General features: G+C 43.5%; 1 protein-coding gene across 1 annotated transcript in view; it reads right to left on the bottom strand.

The window, feature by feature from the left end:
* The window catches only part of LOC144752100 (complement C3-like), a 1,799,539-nt gene that overhangs the window by 584,804 nt on the left and 1,196,985 nt on the right, over positions 1–17,750 (bottom strand). The window contains exon 24 of the mRNA XM_078640046.1: positions 5,736–5,939. Within this exon, the coding sequence (XP_078496172.1) occupies positions 5,736–5,939 (204 nt within the window). The remainder of the gene's footprint in view (positions 1–5,735; positions 5,940–17,750) is intronic.

Raw genomic sequence — 17,750 nt, 5'->3', positions numbered from 1 at the left:
GGTAGGAGAACGATCTGCTGCCGGTGGTTGTTTTTCAGATGCGGGGGAGGGTGGTGAGGGCGAGGTTGGCGGAGGGGAGATGGCGATTTGGGGTGTAGAAGATGAGTCGTCTGTTGAGGCACGTTGGTCTGGTGTTGTGGAGTGCCTTGTGTGCATGGGTGAGGAGCTTGAAGGTGATCCTCTTGTTGATGGGAACCCAGTGCAGGTCTCTCAGGTGGGGTGTGATGTGGCTGTGGCGAGGGATGTCGAGGATCAGGCGTGCGGAGGCGTTCTGTATGTGTTGCAGTCATTTCAGTAGTTTGGCCTGGGCTTTCCGTAGTCCAGCCTGCTGCTGATGAGGACCTGGGTGACCGTTTTTCTTGTGTTGGTGGGGATCCACCTGTAGATCTTTTGGAGCATGCAGAGGATGTTTAAGCAGGTGGATGAGATGACGTTGACTTGCTTGGTTATGGAGAGTGTTGAGTCGAGGATGAACCCCAGGTTGCGAGCGTGGTCGGTGGGTGTCAGTGCTGCCCCCATGGCAGTCAGTCACCAGGAGTCGTCCCAGGCAGAGGGTGTGGAGCCGAGGATGAGGACCTCCATCTTGTCAGAGTTCAGTTTCAGACAACTGTTCTTCATACATTCCGAGGCAGCTTTCATTCCTTCGTGGAGGTTGGTTTTGGTGGAGCAAGGGTCTTTGGTGAGGGAGAGGATCAGCTGTGTGTCGTCGGCGTAGGAGATGATGTTGAGGTCATGCAGTCTGGCGACGTGGGCGAGTGGGGCCATGTAGATGTTGAACAGGGTTGGACTGAGGGTTGATCCTTGGGGTAGGGGTACACCGCAGATGATCTTTGAGGCTTCGGATCGGAAGGGGGGAGGTGGACGCTCTGGGTTCTGTCGGAGAGGAAGGAGGTGGGCCAGTCTAGTGCTTTGCCGCAGATTCCTGCGCCATGGAGGTGAGTGCGTAGGGTGCGGTGGCAGACCATGTTGAAAGCAGCTGAGAGGTCCAGGAGGATGAGGGGCGCGGTCTCGCCATTGTTCAGCAGGGCCCTTATGTCACCGGTGGCGGCGATGAGGGCTGTTTCAGTGCTGCAGTTGCTGTGGAACCCGGACTGGAAGGGTCCAGGCTGTTGTTCTCCTTGAGGTAGTTGGTCAGCTGTTTGTTGACGGTCTTCTCGATGACCTTCGCCGGGAATGGGAGCAGGGAGATGGGCCGGAAGTTCTTGAGGTCCTTTGGGTCTGCCTTGGGTTTCTTGAGCAAGGCGTTGATTTCGGCGTGCTTCCAGCTCTCCGGGAAGGTTGATGGCCTTGCGGAGGTGGGGTGTGATGGTGGTTCTGGCTTTATTGAAGATGTGGTGAGGGCATGGGTCTGACAGGGAGCTGGAGTGGATGGTGCTCAAGATTTTGATGGTGCCGTCGTCGTTGATGTTCGTCCATGAGAGCAGGGGGTCTCTGTGGGTGGTGACCGTGGGGTCCGAGGTGTCGTTGGCTGTCGTGGTGGTCTGGTTGTCGAAGCTGTTGTGGATGTCTGCGATCTTGTGGTGGAAGAAGGCGGCAAGGGAGTTACACAGGTCTTGCGATGGTGGGATGCCGTTGGTGTTGGAGCTGGGGTTGAAGAGTTCCTTCACCATGTTGAAGAGCTCTTTGCTGTTGTGTGCATTGTTGTCGAAGTGGTCCTTGAAGGAGGTCTTTTTGGTGGATCTGATGAGGCGATGATGTTGGTGCATGGCATTCTTGTGGGCTGCTTGGTTCTCTGGTGTATGTTCGTGGCGCCATTTCTTTTCCAGTTTTCGGCAGTTTTGTTTGGAGGTCTGGACGTCTGGGGTGAAGCAGTTGCGTTCCTGTTGGCTCATCTGTTGGAGGGATTCTTGACCGGGGCGAGGGTGTTGGCGCAGTGGTCGATCCAGCATCTGAGGTTGCTGGCGGCGGTGTCAGGGTCAGTGGGGTCGGCGAGTGGGCTCTGGGTGAGGGTGGTGGTTAGCTGGTCTTCGGCAACTTGGCTCCAGCAGCGGTGGGGGATCTTTTGGGTGTGGAGGTGCGTGGTGCGTTCCCAGAAGGTGAATTGGATGCAAGGGTGGTCGGTCCAGTGGAGTTTGGAGGTGTGGTTGAAGGAGACGTGGGAGCTTGCAGAGAAGATGGGATCCAGCATGTTGCCGGTGGAGTGGGTGGGCGTTGTCACAAGTTGTCTGAGTCCGAGGTTGGCGAGGTTGTCGATCAGGGTGGTGGAGTTGGTCTCGATGTTGTTATCGAGGTGGAAATTCAGGTCTCCAAGAAGGATGTAGTCCATGGAGGTGAGGGCGTGCGTGCTGATGAAGTCGGCGATGGAGTCGCTGACTGTGGTCTGGGTCCAGGGGTCTGTAGATCAGAGTTCATCTTAGGGTGGTGTTGGGGTCGGTATGGATCTGGAAGTGCAGGTGTTCAGCAGTGTTGAGGGTGTCATCGGAGTTGGTAGAGACCTTGAGGGTGGACTTGTGGACAATGGCAATTCCTCCTCCAGCTCTATTGGTGCGGTCTCTGCGGGTGATCTTGTAGCCGTCTGGGATGGCTATGGCTATGTCGGATGCCGAGGAGTCGTTCAACCAGGTTTCTTTCAGGAAGGCGGCGTCCGGAGAGGATGTGTCAAGCAGGTCCCAGAGTTCGACGGTGTGTTTGCGTGCGGAGCGGGTGTTCAGGAGTATGCAGCGGAGGTGGTTGAGTCCTGTCCTGGTTGGCGAACTGGCGGATTGGCGGCTCTGGTGCTGGTGAAGCTGCAGTTCCGGCAGGAGAAGGGTTCTTGGGTGCACTTTGGGGTGGCCTGGAAGCAGTTGTGTTCTCATCCGGTGTTGAGTGCGTGGAGGGTTCTGGCATCGTAGAGAAGTCAGGTGTCGTGGCGCTTGTGGGGCCAGGGGTTCTGGCGCTGGGCGCGGTCCAGGCGCGGATGGAAGTAGACGGGCCTGCCTTAGGCGTGCCTTCGGCGCGCCAGCAGCGTGCCCGCTGCACACGTCCACGCAGCGGCCTCCATATAAGGGGAGTTGGGAGGGAGGGGCAGCTGGGAGGCGGGAGCGGGGAGGCAAATGGGTGACGAGGGGGCGGGGCCACAGGGGACGCAGTGGCGGGAGAACTAAGGGCAAAGCGAGTGGGTGCAGCGGGCGGAAAAAGGGCACGGAAAAGGACAGGGAACAGTCACAAAAGAATACAATCACAAGCAGAGTGCAGACCGTTACCAGGAAACAAAAAGGTTAAACATACAACAGTGCAAATAGCAAAATAAGCTACCAAGCAGCACAGCCACGGGACACAAACCCACAGATGAGCAGCATCAGCAGTCTAAGGGTCAGAGACGCACAGGTGGTGCTGTGCGGCGTGGGGAGCGACCTGCCTGGAGCAGGGTCAAGGGTCGCTGAAGTCAGGATTAATCCCAGGTTTTCTGATTTTAGTTTGTACAAATACTATGCTATGCTATGCTATTCTATGCTAAAAGACTTGTAGAGTGCTTGGCGACCCTAAGGCATCACAGTGCTGGTTAGGAGAGGTTGCACAATTCAAAACAAGGTAGACGCTTAAGAAACCAGATCTATTTAAGGAGGCAAGTTTAAGAGCTTTTCAAAAATGCAGCTCAATGTCTATAGATTGGATGGCCAGGGGGGTGGGTGGGGGGGGGGATTCCAGGTCCTCCGCTTCTAGCTATTTTGACATCGGGAACGGTAGCTAGATGGAGGTTCAGAGACCAAAGTGAATTATTAGGAACGTAGGGAGTAACAAATTGCTGTAAAATAGGCAGACCATGTTCATATATGGCTCTGTGGAAAATGCATAAAGACTAAAGTTCTATTCTTTGGGCAATGGGGAGAAATGGAGGTCTCTCAATCCCAGGCTCGCTGACTGAGGCCTAGCAATTTCAAGTAACACGTTTTGCACAACGTGTAATTTCTGGGTTACTCCTTTAGGAGACCCCAGATAAAGTGAATTGCCATAATCCAGGCAAGATAAAACAAGAGCCCAAACCACCACCCGTCACGATGTCTGGGGCAAAGGCGGAATATTGTGTAACATATGCAACAATCCAAAAAAGCTGTCTGAGATCTTGGTGGCCTGGGCTTCCGCTGTCAAAGTATCTTTGAAGCACACCCCCAAACTTTGTATAACAGCCTTCGAGGCCGGGATGTGGGGAAAGCAGTGGCCAGTAGGCCAGCCCAGGACTTGCTGGATGGGGGAATTTTCCAGAGGATCATTAAATCTGTTTTAGCTCCGCTGGGTTTAATACCAGATTTATACACCCATCTGGCTACCTGCTCCAGGCACGGTCCAAGGGACGAATGTTAAGGGGTTCGAGTCTAGGGAAAGAGAGAAAAACACCTGAGTGTCATTTGAATAGGAGATTATAGAGATTTCAAAGGGAGCTATAATGTCTGCCAGTGGTTGCAGGTATATGTTGAACAATGTAGGGCTCAGTGGGGAAACTTGCAGGACCGCGCACATAACTGGCAAATATTCCGAAGAGCAAACTTTGTCAAAGACCTGGAATGTTTGTTCCTTCAGGAGGAAACCAACCAATCCAGGAGTTTTCCTGCAATTCGGCCTTACCAACCCCGTCTAAGAGTGTAGGGTGCACTACGGTATCAAAGGCTTGGAGGTCCATGAGGTCTATGAGTACAATGGCCATCATGGCCCCCGTCCCATTTGGGCCTTCTCCATCTCAGCCAGAAGGGCAATCTCTGTGCTGTGCATAGGTCGGAATCCAGTTTGTGTTTGGTGCAGGAAGGAGTTAGCTTCCAGGAAGTCCAACAGGCATCTGCTCACACATTTTTCTGGGAGCAAGGAATTTGAGTGAAAATTCCCTAAACGGGAACGATCAAGGTTGGGTTTCTTTAAGTCACCTCTTATCATCGCATGTTTCCAGGGTTGTGGTACCATATCTATCTCCACGGAGAGGTTAAACATGTTTAACAAAATGGAGATAATAATTTCAGGCTCAAGGGCGAGGATTATAGGAGGTGCCAGATCCAAAGAAGATTCGGATTTGATTTTCCCAAATCAGCCATTTAATTGGTATCTCTTTGTCTATTCCTTTAAACTCAAATGTTAATGCTTTGTTTTCAACTCGTTGCGCAGGCAGAAGCCAATGTGCTATGAAAACATGATTCTTGAGGGGGTAAAGTGTGACAAAAATAATTGTGAATAGTTTTTGTTTGGAATTTGTTGTGGTATTGTTAGTGTATCGTTGTTTTTTGTGCAGCAATTGATTTGTGTTGGGTTATTTGAATGTTCTTTTGTTGTATTGTACTACAGTAGTAGTGCTGCATTCCATTTTGACCGTTTTGCTGGGATATGCTGTTTCCAATATATGATGATGCTTTGAGTATGTTATTGTGTTATGTTTTGTTGTTTACCTGTTCTATGTCAACAAATTATAATGCATTTTCAGCCAACAACAGCACATTACTATGTTTTAAAAACCCAAGGCAAGCAACCATTGACCACTATCTAATCTATTAAAATGCCGTGGCCCCTGCTTTTCAACTACGTAAGACACCAGCCTTGGAGGGGTCTACTTGCCTATATAAACACGGCTGAGAGCACCAACTCATCATGCATACAGATGCCATAAAGCTACACAATCGTAAAATATTCCATAAATATCATTGTTGGAGTCACATTTTCCAGTAAACTTGTGCAGATGGTATTGTGATTATCTGCTGACCATTAAGTCACTCTAACCATGTCATGGAGAGAGAAGTCTTGAAGGATACAAAGCCCATTACCATTGTACTTCTCACCATTCTCGATGTTTGTGATGGCTTCTTTTCTGCGGTCCGCACCAACCAGATCCCACTGACGGGTGTCGTCTAAGTACTTGGTGAAGATGATATTTGGTGTCGTGCTGAACAATGTTTGCTCCGGGCAGCCACCAGGCAAGTGAACTAAGCGACTTAATTCAGATTCGCTCCAACTTCCTAGCAACGACTCTCCCAAAATGTCTCCTGTTCATGAAATAAAGTAATAATAATGAGTTACAGGGCATGTCACCCATGAAGATTTATTATTAGTAAAATACAAGAGTACTGCTTCATACGTGACTATTGTAATAGTGTCTCATTCACAGTGTCAGTTAGTGGGTGAATAGAAATGTTTCTTAAAATGGTGTCATTTTATAAGAAAACAGTGAAGGTACTTTAGTGCTTCACCGCCTGAACGCGCTGCCAGGACTCCTTTCAGGATGGACCCTGTGCTCTGACCAGGGTTTTCCTCTTATTCAGTGGAGTGGTGTGGCTCACTGGTTAGAGGCGGCAGACCCGTAAGCAGAGGACGGCCCGGGACCGGGGTTCGATTCCCGACGCGGCAGGGTCGTGGACCAGGGTCAGCGGGCTCGATAATTCTCGCCTCGGTGCCTACTCCAGTCAGGGACCACACTCGGCAACTCTGGGCATTAGCTTGCCTCATCTTCACAACGGCCCCCCAGACCGCCGGGGATGCTTGGTCGCACCTTAGAGATACCCATTAGGGACCATCTCTCAGGGTGAGCCAGGATGGGTTCCCCAGTGGTCGAAGCGCGGAGATACCCCTCCGGGAGTTGATTCTAGCGCTATATAAACCCACAATTAACCAGAAGTTACCGCACAGGGCGGTGAGGGCTGTTGCTTTGAACCAAAGACCAGTTACCCACACCAGGTATTTCAGATAATGGATTAGAGTAAGAACCCCTCCTGCCCCCTCCCCTCTCGCGGGAGAGGAAGGACCCAGCCAGCAAAACCCAATAGTTAATCGGGATGCCAGGCGGGATGGTGCAAAATATATGTGTTTCTGCTGCTTTGCTCTAGAGATACTTTGGAATCACCTGGTATTTCAGAAGATTGATTACAGTAATAAAAGCTTGGAATTGGATGGGCTCAGCAAAATACCACAGTTATTCGAGGTGCCACGCTGGATTTTGCTGACTTTTATGTTTCTATTCTAGAAGTATAGCTGAAGAGTGAGCATTCAATGGGATTTATAAAAGTCCTAAATGCTGAGCGGGGGAGTGGAAGGCATCATTCAGGTAAACATGTTCCAGTCTGCAATTACTTCCCAGTCCTAAAATATGTAAGTCATAACTCAAATACAATGTAAACTATGGATATTAGTGGAGGTTATTTGTTGTTTTTACGGATTTAAAAACAACCTAAAGAGACGAATGAAGCACTAACTATAGAAACCAAATTTAGAACCTTCCTTCGAAAAATTCCTAAAGCAGAGACCTCTTTTTAGGCCCACTCCGCCTGCAAATATTTGTTGATAATGGGGAAGGTTCTATTACAAATCTTTATTTAGTTATGTTCATAACCAAAAAATAACACAGTCTTATAAAACATACATGTCAGACGTAAAAACAGCATGCACACAATATAAATAGTTTATAAATAGAATAATAATATCAGCAAGTAAGAACCCTTTAAAATTTACATCCCAAAATCATATGTAAAAAAGTCCTCCAAAATAAGCAGCAAAAGGATTCCGGCCCCACAGTGCCTCGATCTTAATGTAGCTCTTGAAAATTAGGAGACTGAGAATATGATGTGCTCATTGGCTAGAAGCTGAAGGAATATAAAAGCAGGTCGAACACGCATGACGTTCAGAGATTTCAGTAGAGGCCTCATAAACATTCTCCTGGGTGAGCTAAAATATCTTTAAAATAAAATGGAGGGTGTCCTGCAGAGACACATCGTTGCAACTGGATGGACCCACAGTACCAGACGGGCTCCAATCACCAAGAGAAGCCAGAAGATAATGCAACATATTAAATCTGAATCTGGTCAACACAAATCTGTCCCTGTCAGTGGTTACAAAGGATAAATACAGTTACATCATCTGGACTATTTTTAAAAGCATTTGCCTTCGAATCATGGGTTTCATCAGTTCTATCTGCTCTTTGTAGTGATTGCAAAAACAACAGTTGATGGATAAAATGCAGAACAATGTCATACATTCACCCCAGTACAGAGATCTGGGCCTAAATCCATCATTTTTCTGCTCACCATACCACCCCAGTTTAGACATGGCCATATGCAAATCAGCCTTGACCCTGTGCTTCATGGGAACAGTCCAGCCCGAACGGCCAAGCCATGTCTTCCCTGGACCGAAATCAAGCATCCTAGGACCGGTTTCTGGCTATCAGCCATCATCAGCCAGGATAGCTTGATTCCAGTGGCACAAAGGATTCCTGTACGAAAAGACAGTAACAAAGGAGCATATATTATTTTCATGAGCAAATATGGAATGAATGCCTATTTTATCGTTTATTGTTTAATCAAGCACTATTAATTACATAGAATAATATTTTTAAATGATTGTGTTTACATTAGACTAATGAAAGATTGAAACAAAGTATGAAATTTAGTTTTTATTTTATTCAAATTACTGAATCTGTATAGTTCTCCTTGAAAAAACTGCACACTTTACAAGAAGGTCTCAAAGCTGCTACTAGGGTTACTTTTGCTTTAAAATGTAGAAATGCAGAAACATGGGTTTAATTCTTCATAGATGACCATGGTGTTCTTTCTTGTTGATGGCTGCTACGTGTGCAGAGTATAAGCAAGACTTCTACTGTCCGAGGAAATATTTAATTTAGTGCATAACGGTGGTAGTAAATTGCTACAACATTTGTTTCGGATGTGCCTGTGTCAAGGAAGAAGATTTTGGATTCCTTTGCTAAAGGACGATGATGACAGCGCAAAACTGAACAAAGAACATTTGAAAGAGAAGAACGACAGAAGTGTTGAGACTTAACACCCTATGCCTCTAGACCAATGAGGAGAGAGACTTTCCCAGATTTTGATGCAAGAGTACGGATGGACTTTTAACTTTAGGGTATAACTATTAGTAATAGAATGTTTTTGGTGTGGTGGAGTGGTCAGGTCTGTTTGGGTGAGCTGTTTCTCTGAGATTCTTTGGCTGATGCTGTCTGTGAGCTGACTCCTTAACTTTGCTCCTCATACTTTAGGAGGATTGCCCCAGCTTTCCCTTCCGGCTGGAGGGTTAGCATTTCCAGCTATTAGCACACTCTGCTATAGTTTTCTTAGGTTCGTATGAAATAGTGAATTTGTATTGATTTTATAAAAATGCTCTTTTGACTCTTACACTATCCACTAAACTCATGCTGTTTAATTGAGATGTTAATGTGATTTACTAAATTGTGTTCTCTTATGTGGGAATTCTAGTTCAATACTGTATCTTTGTTTGACCATTCCATATGCTTTCAAAGAAAATAAACAAAAGCAAAGTAATAGAGAAACTGAGTCTGTCGCTATTCAATATTGTAAAAAATTTGATATATATATATATATATTACCTACTGGCGGTCGCCAGTAGGTAGTTATAGTTAGGATTGATTTCCATAGGGAAATCGCAACATTCTATTGAGAATAACTTTGGCGCCGGTTGAGCAATCTGCCTGAATTTTTCAGCAACTTTGCCTCGTGGCTCTCCGCTCCTTCCCTGAAAGTTTGGGGGGGATTCGTCAAGCGGGGGCCGAGATAAAAGGGGTTCCCAAAACGTGTTTTCTTCATGTTAATTTCCATAGGGCGGTCTGTTTCACTTTTAGCTCGAATGGCTGAATGGATTTTCACCAAACTTGGCAAAATTGTAGGGACTGGTAGCCCGATGTGCCTTTGCTATGTCTCAAGATATGTGCTCCAGAGGATTTTGAGTAATTTAGGTTCAAAAAAATGTATATATCTATGGCCGCGCCCCGGTACGCGCACCGGGGAGCGCTCCGGGCGCGCCACGCGACTTGCGCATGGGAAGCTTATTGGTTCTGGGGTGTCTGTAAACATTCGAAACAGTCCGCAGCGGCCGCCATCTTGTGTCTCGGTAGGATTGAGACACAAGAGGTGGCAAAAATCAAAGGGGGAAATGACCAAAAGGGGGCAGGTTAGACCGCCCCCTGACCCCCTAGGTTTGATGTGAGGGCCATAAAAGGGTCCCGCGGGGCAAAAAAAATGTATTATTTTTTTTCGATTTTCGCGGGGGGAGCGCCCGGTGCGCGCACCGGGGAGCGTACCGGGGAGCGTACCGGGGAGCGTACCACGGGGAAAACACAGTGAAACAGGAAAATAATAATTTAAAGTGATTAGAGGTAGGGTAGCTCTGTATAGAGTTGTTGTGTTGTTTGGGTGTTTTAAGTACCAACATGTCTTAAATGTAATGTACACCGTTTCCGATGTAGATATCTTGCATGTTGTTACAGAAGTTATTGTGCTATATGGAATCCATATCATAGTCTGTCAGGAAAGCAGAAAGAACATGGAGGCAGGAGATGAAAAACAGATGTCAAATACACATTGGAGATAATATAGTGGGAGAAAGGAAGTATCTATGAGCAAAATTACTATGTAACATAAAAAAGTTGCACAGTATACTATAAGTCTGACTTTACATTATAATCAATTTGGTACTAGTTTAAGAATTACATATAAAATGAATAATGTCTCAAACAATTTTAGAATTATTAAATATAAATTTATTTTTCAGATTCTTTTTCCAAATTAAACATAACTTCTATCATTTGACTGTCAGAAATGTCCTCATTTTGAATGAGCAAATCCACTGATTCTACACATTGTAGTAGTTCATAGTCCCGTGATTCATCCATGAATTCAAAGTTATCATTGGGTTCAATAATTTCTTCATTGTTGCTCTCTAGGACAATTTCAAAGGAAATGTTTTGTTGTCTTTCCATTTTCGTGATGAAATTTGCATAAAAAATAAATATACACTCCTCACACATACTTCACACACCCTCACCTCCACCCACACCAAAACACCCCACACAGCCACACCCACAGACATACCTTACACACCCACACCCCGACCTACACCCACTGACTCCCTATAAGTCACACACACTGCATTTCTTTGCTGTTTCACTCAAACCCATTCAGGTACTGTTTTCTTTACTCTCTTTGTCTTTTCTCTTTGTCACTCCCCATGTCTTATCCTAATTCAATTTTTCACCCTCTTTCACTCCTCTTTACTTACACTAACTGGTCTTTTCTTACCCTCACTCACCGTTCTTCATTTATCCCGGTTACGCCACTACACTTCATTCTCAATTTGTAACTTTTCTTTTCTTTTTCTTTCAACACCCACTCATATTCTCCAACTATCTCTACTTTAGTCTTCTTCCTCTCTCTTCACTTCTTTCGCTCCTTTAGTCATTTTACTTTTCTCACTTTCAGCCTATTACACCTTCTGTTTTTTACTATGTATTAAAGAATCCCTCTGTGTTCATCCTGTAGCTCTCTTTCTCTTAACGTTACTCTCTTTGGGTTCTTCCCTCATGCTAACTCCTTCCTAAAAAAATGTTTTCTATTTTTTGGGGGGCGCGCCCCGGTACGCGTACCCTTAAAAATAAAAATTGACAGAGATTCATTAAAAATATAGGTTTATTTTTATAAATGGAAGGTAGTTCTAAAAAGAACTTTTTTTTTTCTTCTTTTTGTTGTTTTATATTTTTTTTATGTTTTTATGAACATTTTGTACTTTTTTTGGCTTTTCTAAACAGTTTTATATATTTTTTTTATTTTTTATGGGGAGAAACAAAAAAAAGGGAATTGAAACTGGCTCAACTGGAGCAAAAAACAAAAAACGGAAAAAATTACTTCTTTTTTTTGGGGCAATCGTGATTGTCACCAGCAAGGACGATGAGCTTTACACTCTTTTCCCCATAGGCCATAAGCTTGCCACATCCAGTACAAGTGACTTTAAAATCACCAAATTGTTCCTGGATACAAGGCATCACCTCTGATGTTTCTGGTCCCGATTGAGTGGATTGCTTTCTTTTGGAGCTGGTCCTTGAACACTGGGGGAGGTGACTGGCCAGTTCCCTGATCTCTGCACGAGAATAGTTAGCAGGATGCTTCCGGGTCATATGCCGAATCATGGTATTATTACCAAATGAATATTTTTATCTGGATTGCCCCTTGAGAGTTCTGCACCACAGATTCGACATGTTACCTCGGCAGCATTAACTTTTTTCTTGCCCTCTGGAAGTGAAAAAAACTCCCATATAATGTGTTCTTTTGGCTTGTATGGGGTATTTTGTTAAGGCAGCCATCTGCTCCCCTCCTCCTCTTCCTCTTCCTCCTCCTCTTCTTCACCAGCAATGTATTGTTGTGGTGGTCCTCTTGGTGGTTGTGGTGGTGATGGTGGTGCAGATGCTCCAGCTGTTACTGCTACAGTAGCCATTTCAAAGTACAAAAGAATTGTCTCTGTAGATGAAACAGGTCTTCCTCAGTCAAAGGACAAAGTCAGAGTAAGGAAGAAAGGTGGTTTTTTTTATCATTTGGAAAAAAAAACTGTGCTGAACCAATCAGAAGTGTTATTTTCAGGTCACAAGACACAGGCTTTACTCATTTGGAAACCAAAACTGTTCTGCACCAATAGAAAGTGTTATTTTCAGGTCACAAGACCCAGGCTGGTCACAAGACCCAGGCTGTACTCATTTAGAAACCAAAACTGTTCTGCACCAATAGAAAGTGTTATTTTCAGGTCACATGACCCGACACGCTTACGCTACGAGCCCCGGGGCACGCCCGTAGTCGCGCTCCGGGGCGCGCCCACGGGTGCGTAGCGTAAGCGCGTCAGGACGTTCCGCGATCGTATGCGATCGCGTGCTTTCGGTTGCGATTACGCTGTGCGTCATATGACGCATCACGCGTGTACGTGATACATCACGAAGTTGTTTTCGTTTTCGGGAATATCGCTCCCGGGACGCTCCCTGGTACGCGCCCTGGGACGCGCCGTAATATTGCGCTTACCTGTGCGTTCACCGGTACGCGCCCCGGGAGTGCCCCGGGGTCAAAAATAAAAATAAGTAAATAAAAAAATTATAATATTTATACAATATAAAATTCGTTTAAAATGTTTTCACTTTTTATACCTATAAAGATTTGCTATTAAAAAACCATTGAAATTCACTGAAAAACCCATAGGTTTCACACCAGTTATAGTTAGGTATTAGCATTTAAAAAACCTATGAAATTCACTGAAAAAACCATAGGTTTCACACCAGTTATAGTTAGGAATTAGCATTTAAAAAACCTATTAAATTCACTGAAAAAACCATAGGTTTTACACCAGTTATAGTTAGCTGGAAGTTTTACTCGCATAAAACCATTGAAATTCCCACGTTATAGTTAGTTGGACTCACTATAACTTGCGCGTGCAATGCACTGCTGATGACGTCACATATTACATCACTCATGACATGGTCAGTGACATCACTCATGACAATGTTCAGGAGAGTTTGAATGCTTCAGATATGCAATTGCAGATTAAGGAGTTACTTAACACATTTAGACAATGGGGTGAATTATATCGTTGGAAAGGAAGATGGGCTAAAAAGAAGGAAGAAACAGCTGTAAATACAGGTCCTTTATCAATGTTTCCAGTGAGAGAAACAGGTACAGAAGTGACTGAAATTATATATCCCATGAGAGAAGTAGCTGGAGGTGGATATGTTCATGTCCCATTGTCAAGACAGGATATATTGTCTTTTAAGAATGAATTTCTGAGATAGAGAGAAAAACCAGTAGAATAGTACAAACAAGTAGAGAGGTTTATGACAGTTTCAAAGGTTTTGTGGAAAGACTTAGATGGTTTGTATGATAATTTAGTTCCAGCTGATTTGTGGATTGAGCGTAAAATTGCTGTAGATTGGCCAAAAGAAGAATACCTAAGAGATGCGAAAACTGGAGCACCATCTGATGAAGTGATGAAAAAGTATAATCAGGTCATTACCTATTTGAAAAGGAAGATTTCACCAAAAGAAACCAATTGGGTAAAGATAGATAGAACTACACAAGAAACTAAAGAAACAGTGCATGCTTACTATGAAAGGCTTCTTCAAGTGTTTAAACAGTATAGTGACATTGAGAATATTACTGACAAGGACATGGGTAATTTTGTCTATAGGTTTGTGTTTGGATTGAGACCAGAGATTAGCATGATGATTCAACAGCATTTAATCTGTTGGCAGAGTAAATCTATTGATGAGATAATGCATTATGCAAAATACTGTAGTGATGATATTGAAACAAGACATAAAAAGTTGAAAGAGAAATTAATGTGGGCTCAGATGAAAGCAGGAGAGAAAGGTGGATTTTTCTCAATCAGGTCTTCAGGGCAAGGATCAGGTTGTCCAAGATAATCAGAATGCTGCTGCTACAAAAGTTGGTGGTGCAAGATTTAGAAATAATAAGGAGAATGTGAAGAAGAAATATCTGTGTCATGCTTGCGGTAAATTTGGACACTGGAAACGCGAGTGTAGGAGTCTATTGACAAATACCGGTAGTGGTACAGGTGTTAATTATATGAATCGGAATCAGCTAAATCAGATGCAAAACCAGATGCAAAACCACAGCTGGGAGAGGACAGCGTTTACAAATACCTCAACCTCAAATACCTCAAGCTCCTATGCCAAATCAGAATATGAGTGGTCAAGTACAGAGATACAGTGTGAATATTGGTTTTCACACAGATGAATCAGCAAAGCAAAATGTACAAGTGGTTTCACAATATTGGTTTCAGTCCCAAGGGAGTGATTCAGATACATCTCAATGATGGAGCTTGAGGGGTGAGGAGGAGTGCGTGCTTGGTACATCCCTAGAGGTAGATCAGTGTGGTCCTTTTGTGGATGGAGAAGTAGAAGGTAATATGATTACATTCCTTGTAGACACTTGTGCTACCCATTCCACTGTGAGAACTGTATAAACCTACCCACCTCGGGAGATAATATCCAAGTTGTAGGCTTTTCAAATCAATTGATCAAAACTCCAGTAAAATAACAAATGAAAGTTCAAATTGGAGATTTCAGAGATATATATAGATTTGTGGTGTGTGGTAGAGACTTGTTGTGTACGATGAATTGCACCATCTATTGTACACCAGATGGAATAGCATTTCATACAAAGGACAAATATGTTGTTTTTAAAATGGCTAGGCCAGGGACAGAGGTAAATGATTTGTATCCTTTATTCACAGTGAAGGATTTGCCTGTTGAATTGAGAGAAACTGTGTTAACTGATCTGTCTGATTTTTCAGGGAAAGACATTGGAATAATGAGAGGACTTGATCCTATTCAAATCATAGTTAAACAAGGTGCAGAATTTCCCAAACCACCACCTTACAAAATGAGTCCTGAAACAATTGCGGGAGTAACGCCTGTCATGGAAATGATGATTGAACAAGGTATTTAAAAAGAATACTAAGCAGTCCTTGTAATTCGCCTATTATGGGAATTAAAAACCGAGCTGGAAATATAGGATTGTCCAGGATTTAAGGAAAGTTTTGAAACTAACCAAAGAAAAAGAAAAAGTATTTTTAACCTTTAGTTTTGGAGAAAAAGAAATAAGAAAGGTGGAGGGAAATGACGATGGCTTTAAAGAGAGTAATGAAGGAGCAAATATTATTTCCACGAGAAAATATGCAATGAATACGTATTTTATCGTTTATTGTTTAATCAATCAATATTAATTATGTAGAATAATAGTTTGAAATGATTGTGTTTATATTAGACTAATGAAAGATTGAAACAAATTACGTAATAGAGCTTTTATTTAGAGCAAATAACTCAATCGTTTTATTTGTCCTAGAGAAAACTGCACGCTTTACAAAGTAGGCCTCAAAGCTGGTATTAGTGTTAATTTTGCTTTAAAATGTAGAAATGCAGAAAAATGTCTTTAATTCTTCATAGATGACTATTGTGTTCTTTCTTGTCGATGGCTACTACGCGTTCGGAGTATCAGCGAGACTTCCTACTGTCTAAGGAAATATTTAATTTTGTGGATAACTGTGCTAGTAAATTGTTACAATATTTGTACGGATGTGCGTGTGTCAAGGAAGGAGAAGATTTTGGTTACCTTTGCTGAAGGATGATGATGACAGCGTAAAAATGAACAAATAACATTTGAAAGAGAAGAGCTTCGGAAGTGGTGTGACTTAACACCCAATGCCTCTAGACCAAAGAGGAGAGAGACTTTCCTGGATTTTGATACAAGAGTAGGGGCAGACCTTTAACTTTAGGGTATAACTATTAGTGATAGAATCCATGTTTTTGGTGGTGGAGTGGTCAGGTCAGAACGAGACGTCTGTGTGAGGCGATCGCGTGAGCTGTTTCTTTGATATTCTATGGCTGAATCTATCTGTGAGCTGACTCCTTAACTTTGCTCCTCATACTTTGTGAGGATTGCCCAAGCTTTCCCTTCCGGCCGGAGGGTTAGCATTTCCCTACATTAGGTCGCTGTGCTATAGTACCTAGGTTCATTTAAAATACTGAATTTGTATTAATTTTATAAAAATGCTCTTTTGTCTCTTACAATATCCACTCAACTCATGCTACTTAATTGAGATGTCAATGTGAATTACTGAATTGTGTTCTCTTATGTGGGGATTCTAGTTTGAAACTGTATCTTTGCTTGACCATTCCATATGCTTTCAAAGAAAATAGATAAAAGCAAAATAATAGAAAAACAGAGTCTGTCTTTATTGCTTATTGTACAGAAATATATATATATATATATATATATATATATATATATATATATATATACAGTTGTATATAGTGTAAATATTCCCTTTGTTCTACGTCCTCATGAGGGGGATATTCATCTACATCTTTTGCCAAATCCCAGTCAAACTCTCCGATCTTTCGGAGGACCTGGCATTAATATGGGCCAAAATTCAGTCATGTAAACAGAGGTTTTATCAACTGTATCAGCGCGCGTTGTAAATGTTACACACTCTGCTTTAGTTTGCCAAAGTCCTTTTTACGCTGTGCCATGCGCTATCACCTCCAACAGGGACATAGTACCAGCATTTAACACTCCAATCACTAAAGATAGAGGATATGATCACTAAATGGACTGTGCACTATACTAAAGTTGGTAATAGACAAAAACAGGGGGGGGGTTGAACCCCTCCCTTTAATTGTTTTTAGACTACAGGGGTTGGTAGTTGTGACTAATTATTCCCTAGAAAAAATGAGGTTATGAGTGCTTAAGATTGTATTTAACGCATAGCCCTCCCTCCTATGAGCCATATAAAGCCCTTGCCAAAATATGCTTGGGTTTACTGATTGATGAATCTAGAGGGAAATCACACAAATGCCATTTAAGGTCACCAGCTAATATGACCTTCTCCATCCCATGACCAATTCAATTTGATTCTGCAACAGAGTTTCAATGGTGGAGTTTAAAGTGGAGAGGTTAGACAGCTCACCTGACCAAGGTTTAGCATCATAAAAATTGATTAGTGTGAAAGTGGTGGAGCCTGGAAAAATTAACTTCAGCACTTGCTTAAATGCGATTCTCAAGCAATGTCCTTGGATTTCCCTTGCAGATCCATGAAGACAAAAGTGATCAATCCCCCTTTGGCCTTCCCTGTAGCTTATACTACAGCAGGGGTGAAATAGGTTTTTGTAACCTTCTAGAAAAAAGAGGTTTTGCATTTCCCATGTTTCTTGATGACATATCACCTGGCATTTCCTAACAAACTGCACCCAGTTACAATTGTTAAACTTGGTAGCCAGACCCGCAATGTTCCATGATAACAACAGAAAGTCATGAGAATTCCTAGACAGGATATTTGTATGAGGGATTATTCACAGGGGAACAGGAGGCGCGAGGATAGACCAGGGGATACAAGTCATTTACAGGTATCAAGATTACTCAATGGGGCAAATCTATTAATTATCTACAAAACTGGATATACAAGCAGAGCAGATAAGGACATACTCCCCCTACGGAACCTGTTTCCCC

This window comes from Lissotriton helveticus, chromosome 1_1 (assembly GCF_964261635.1).
Source record: "Lissotriton helveticus chromosome 1_1, aLisHel1.1, whole genome shotgun sequence".
Classification (NCBI taxonomy): Eukaryota; Metazoa; Chordata; class Amphibia; order Caudata; family Salamandridae; genus Lissotriton; species Lissotriton helveticus.
The sequence above is the reverse complement of the archived record's forward strand: the minus strand, read 5'-3'. Positions and strand labels throughout refer to the sequence as shown.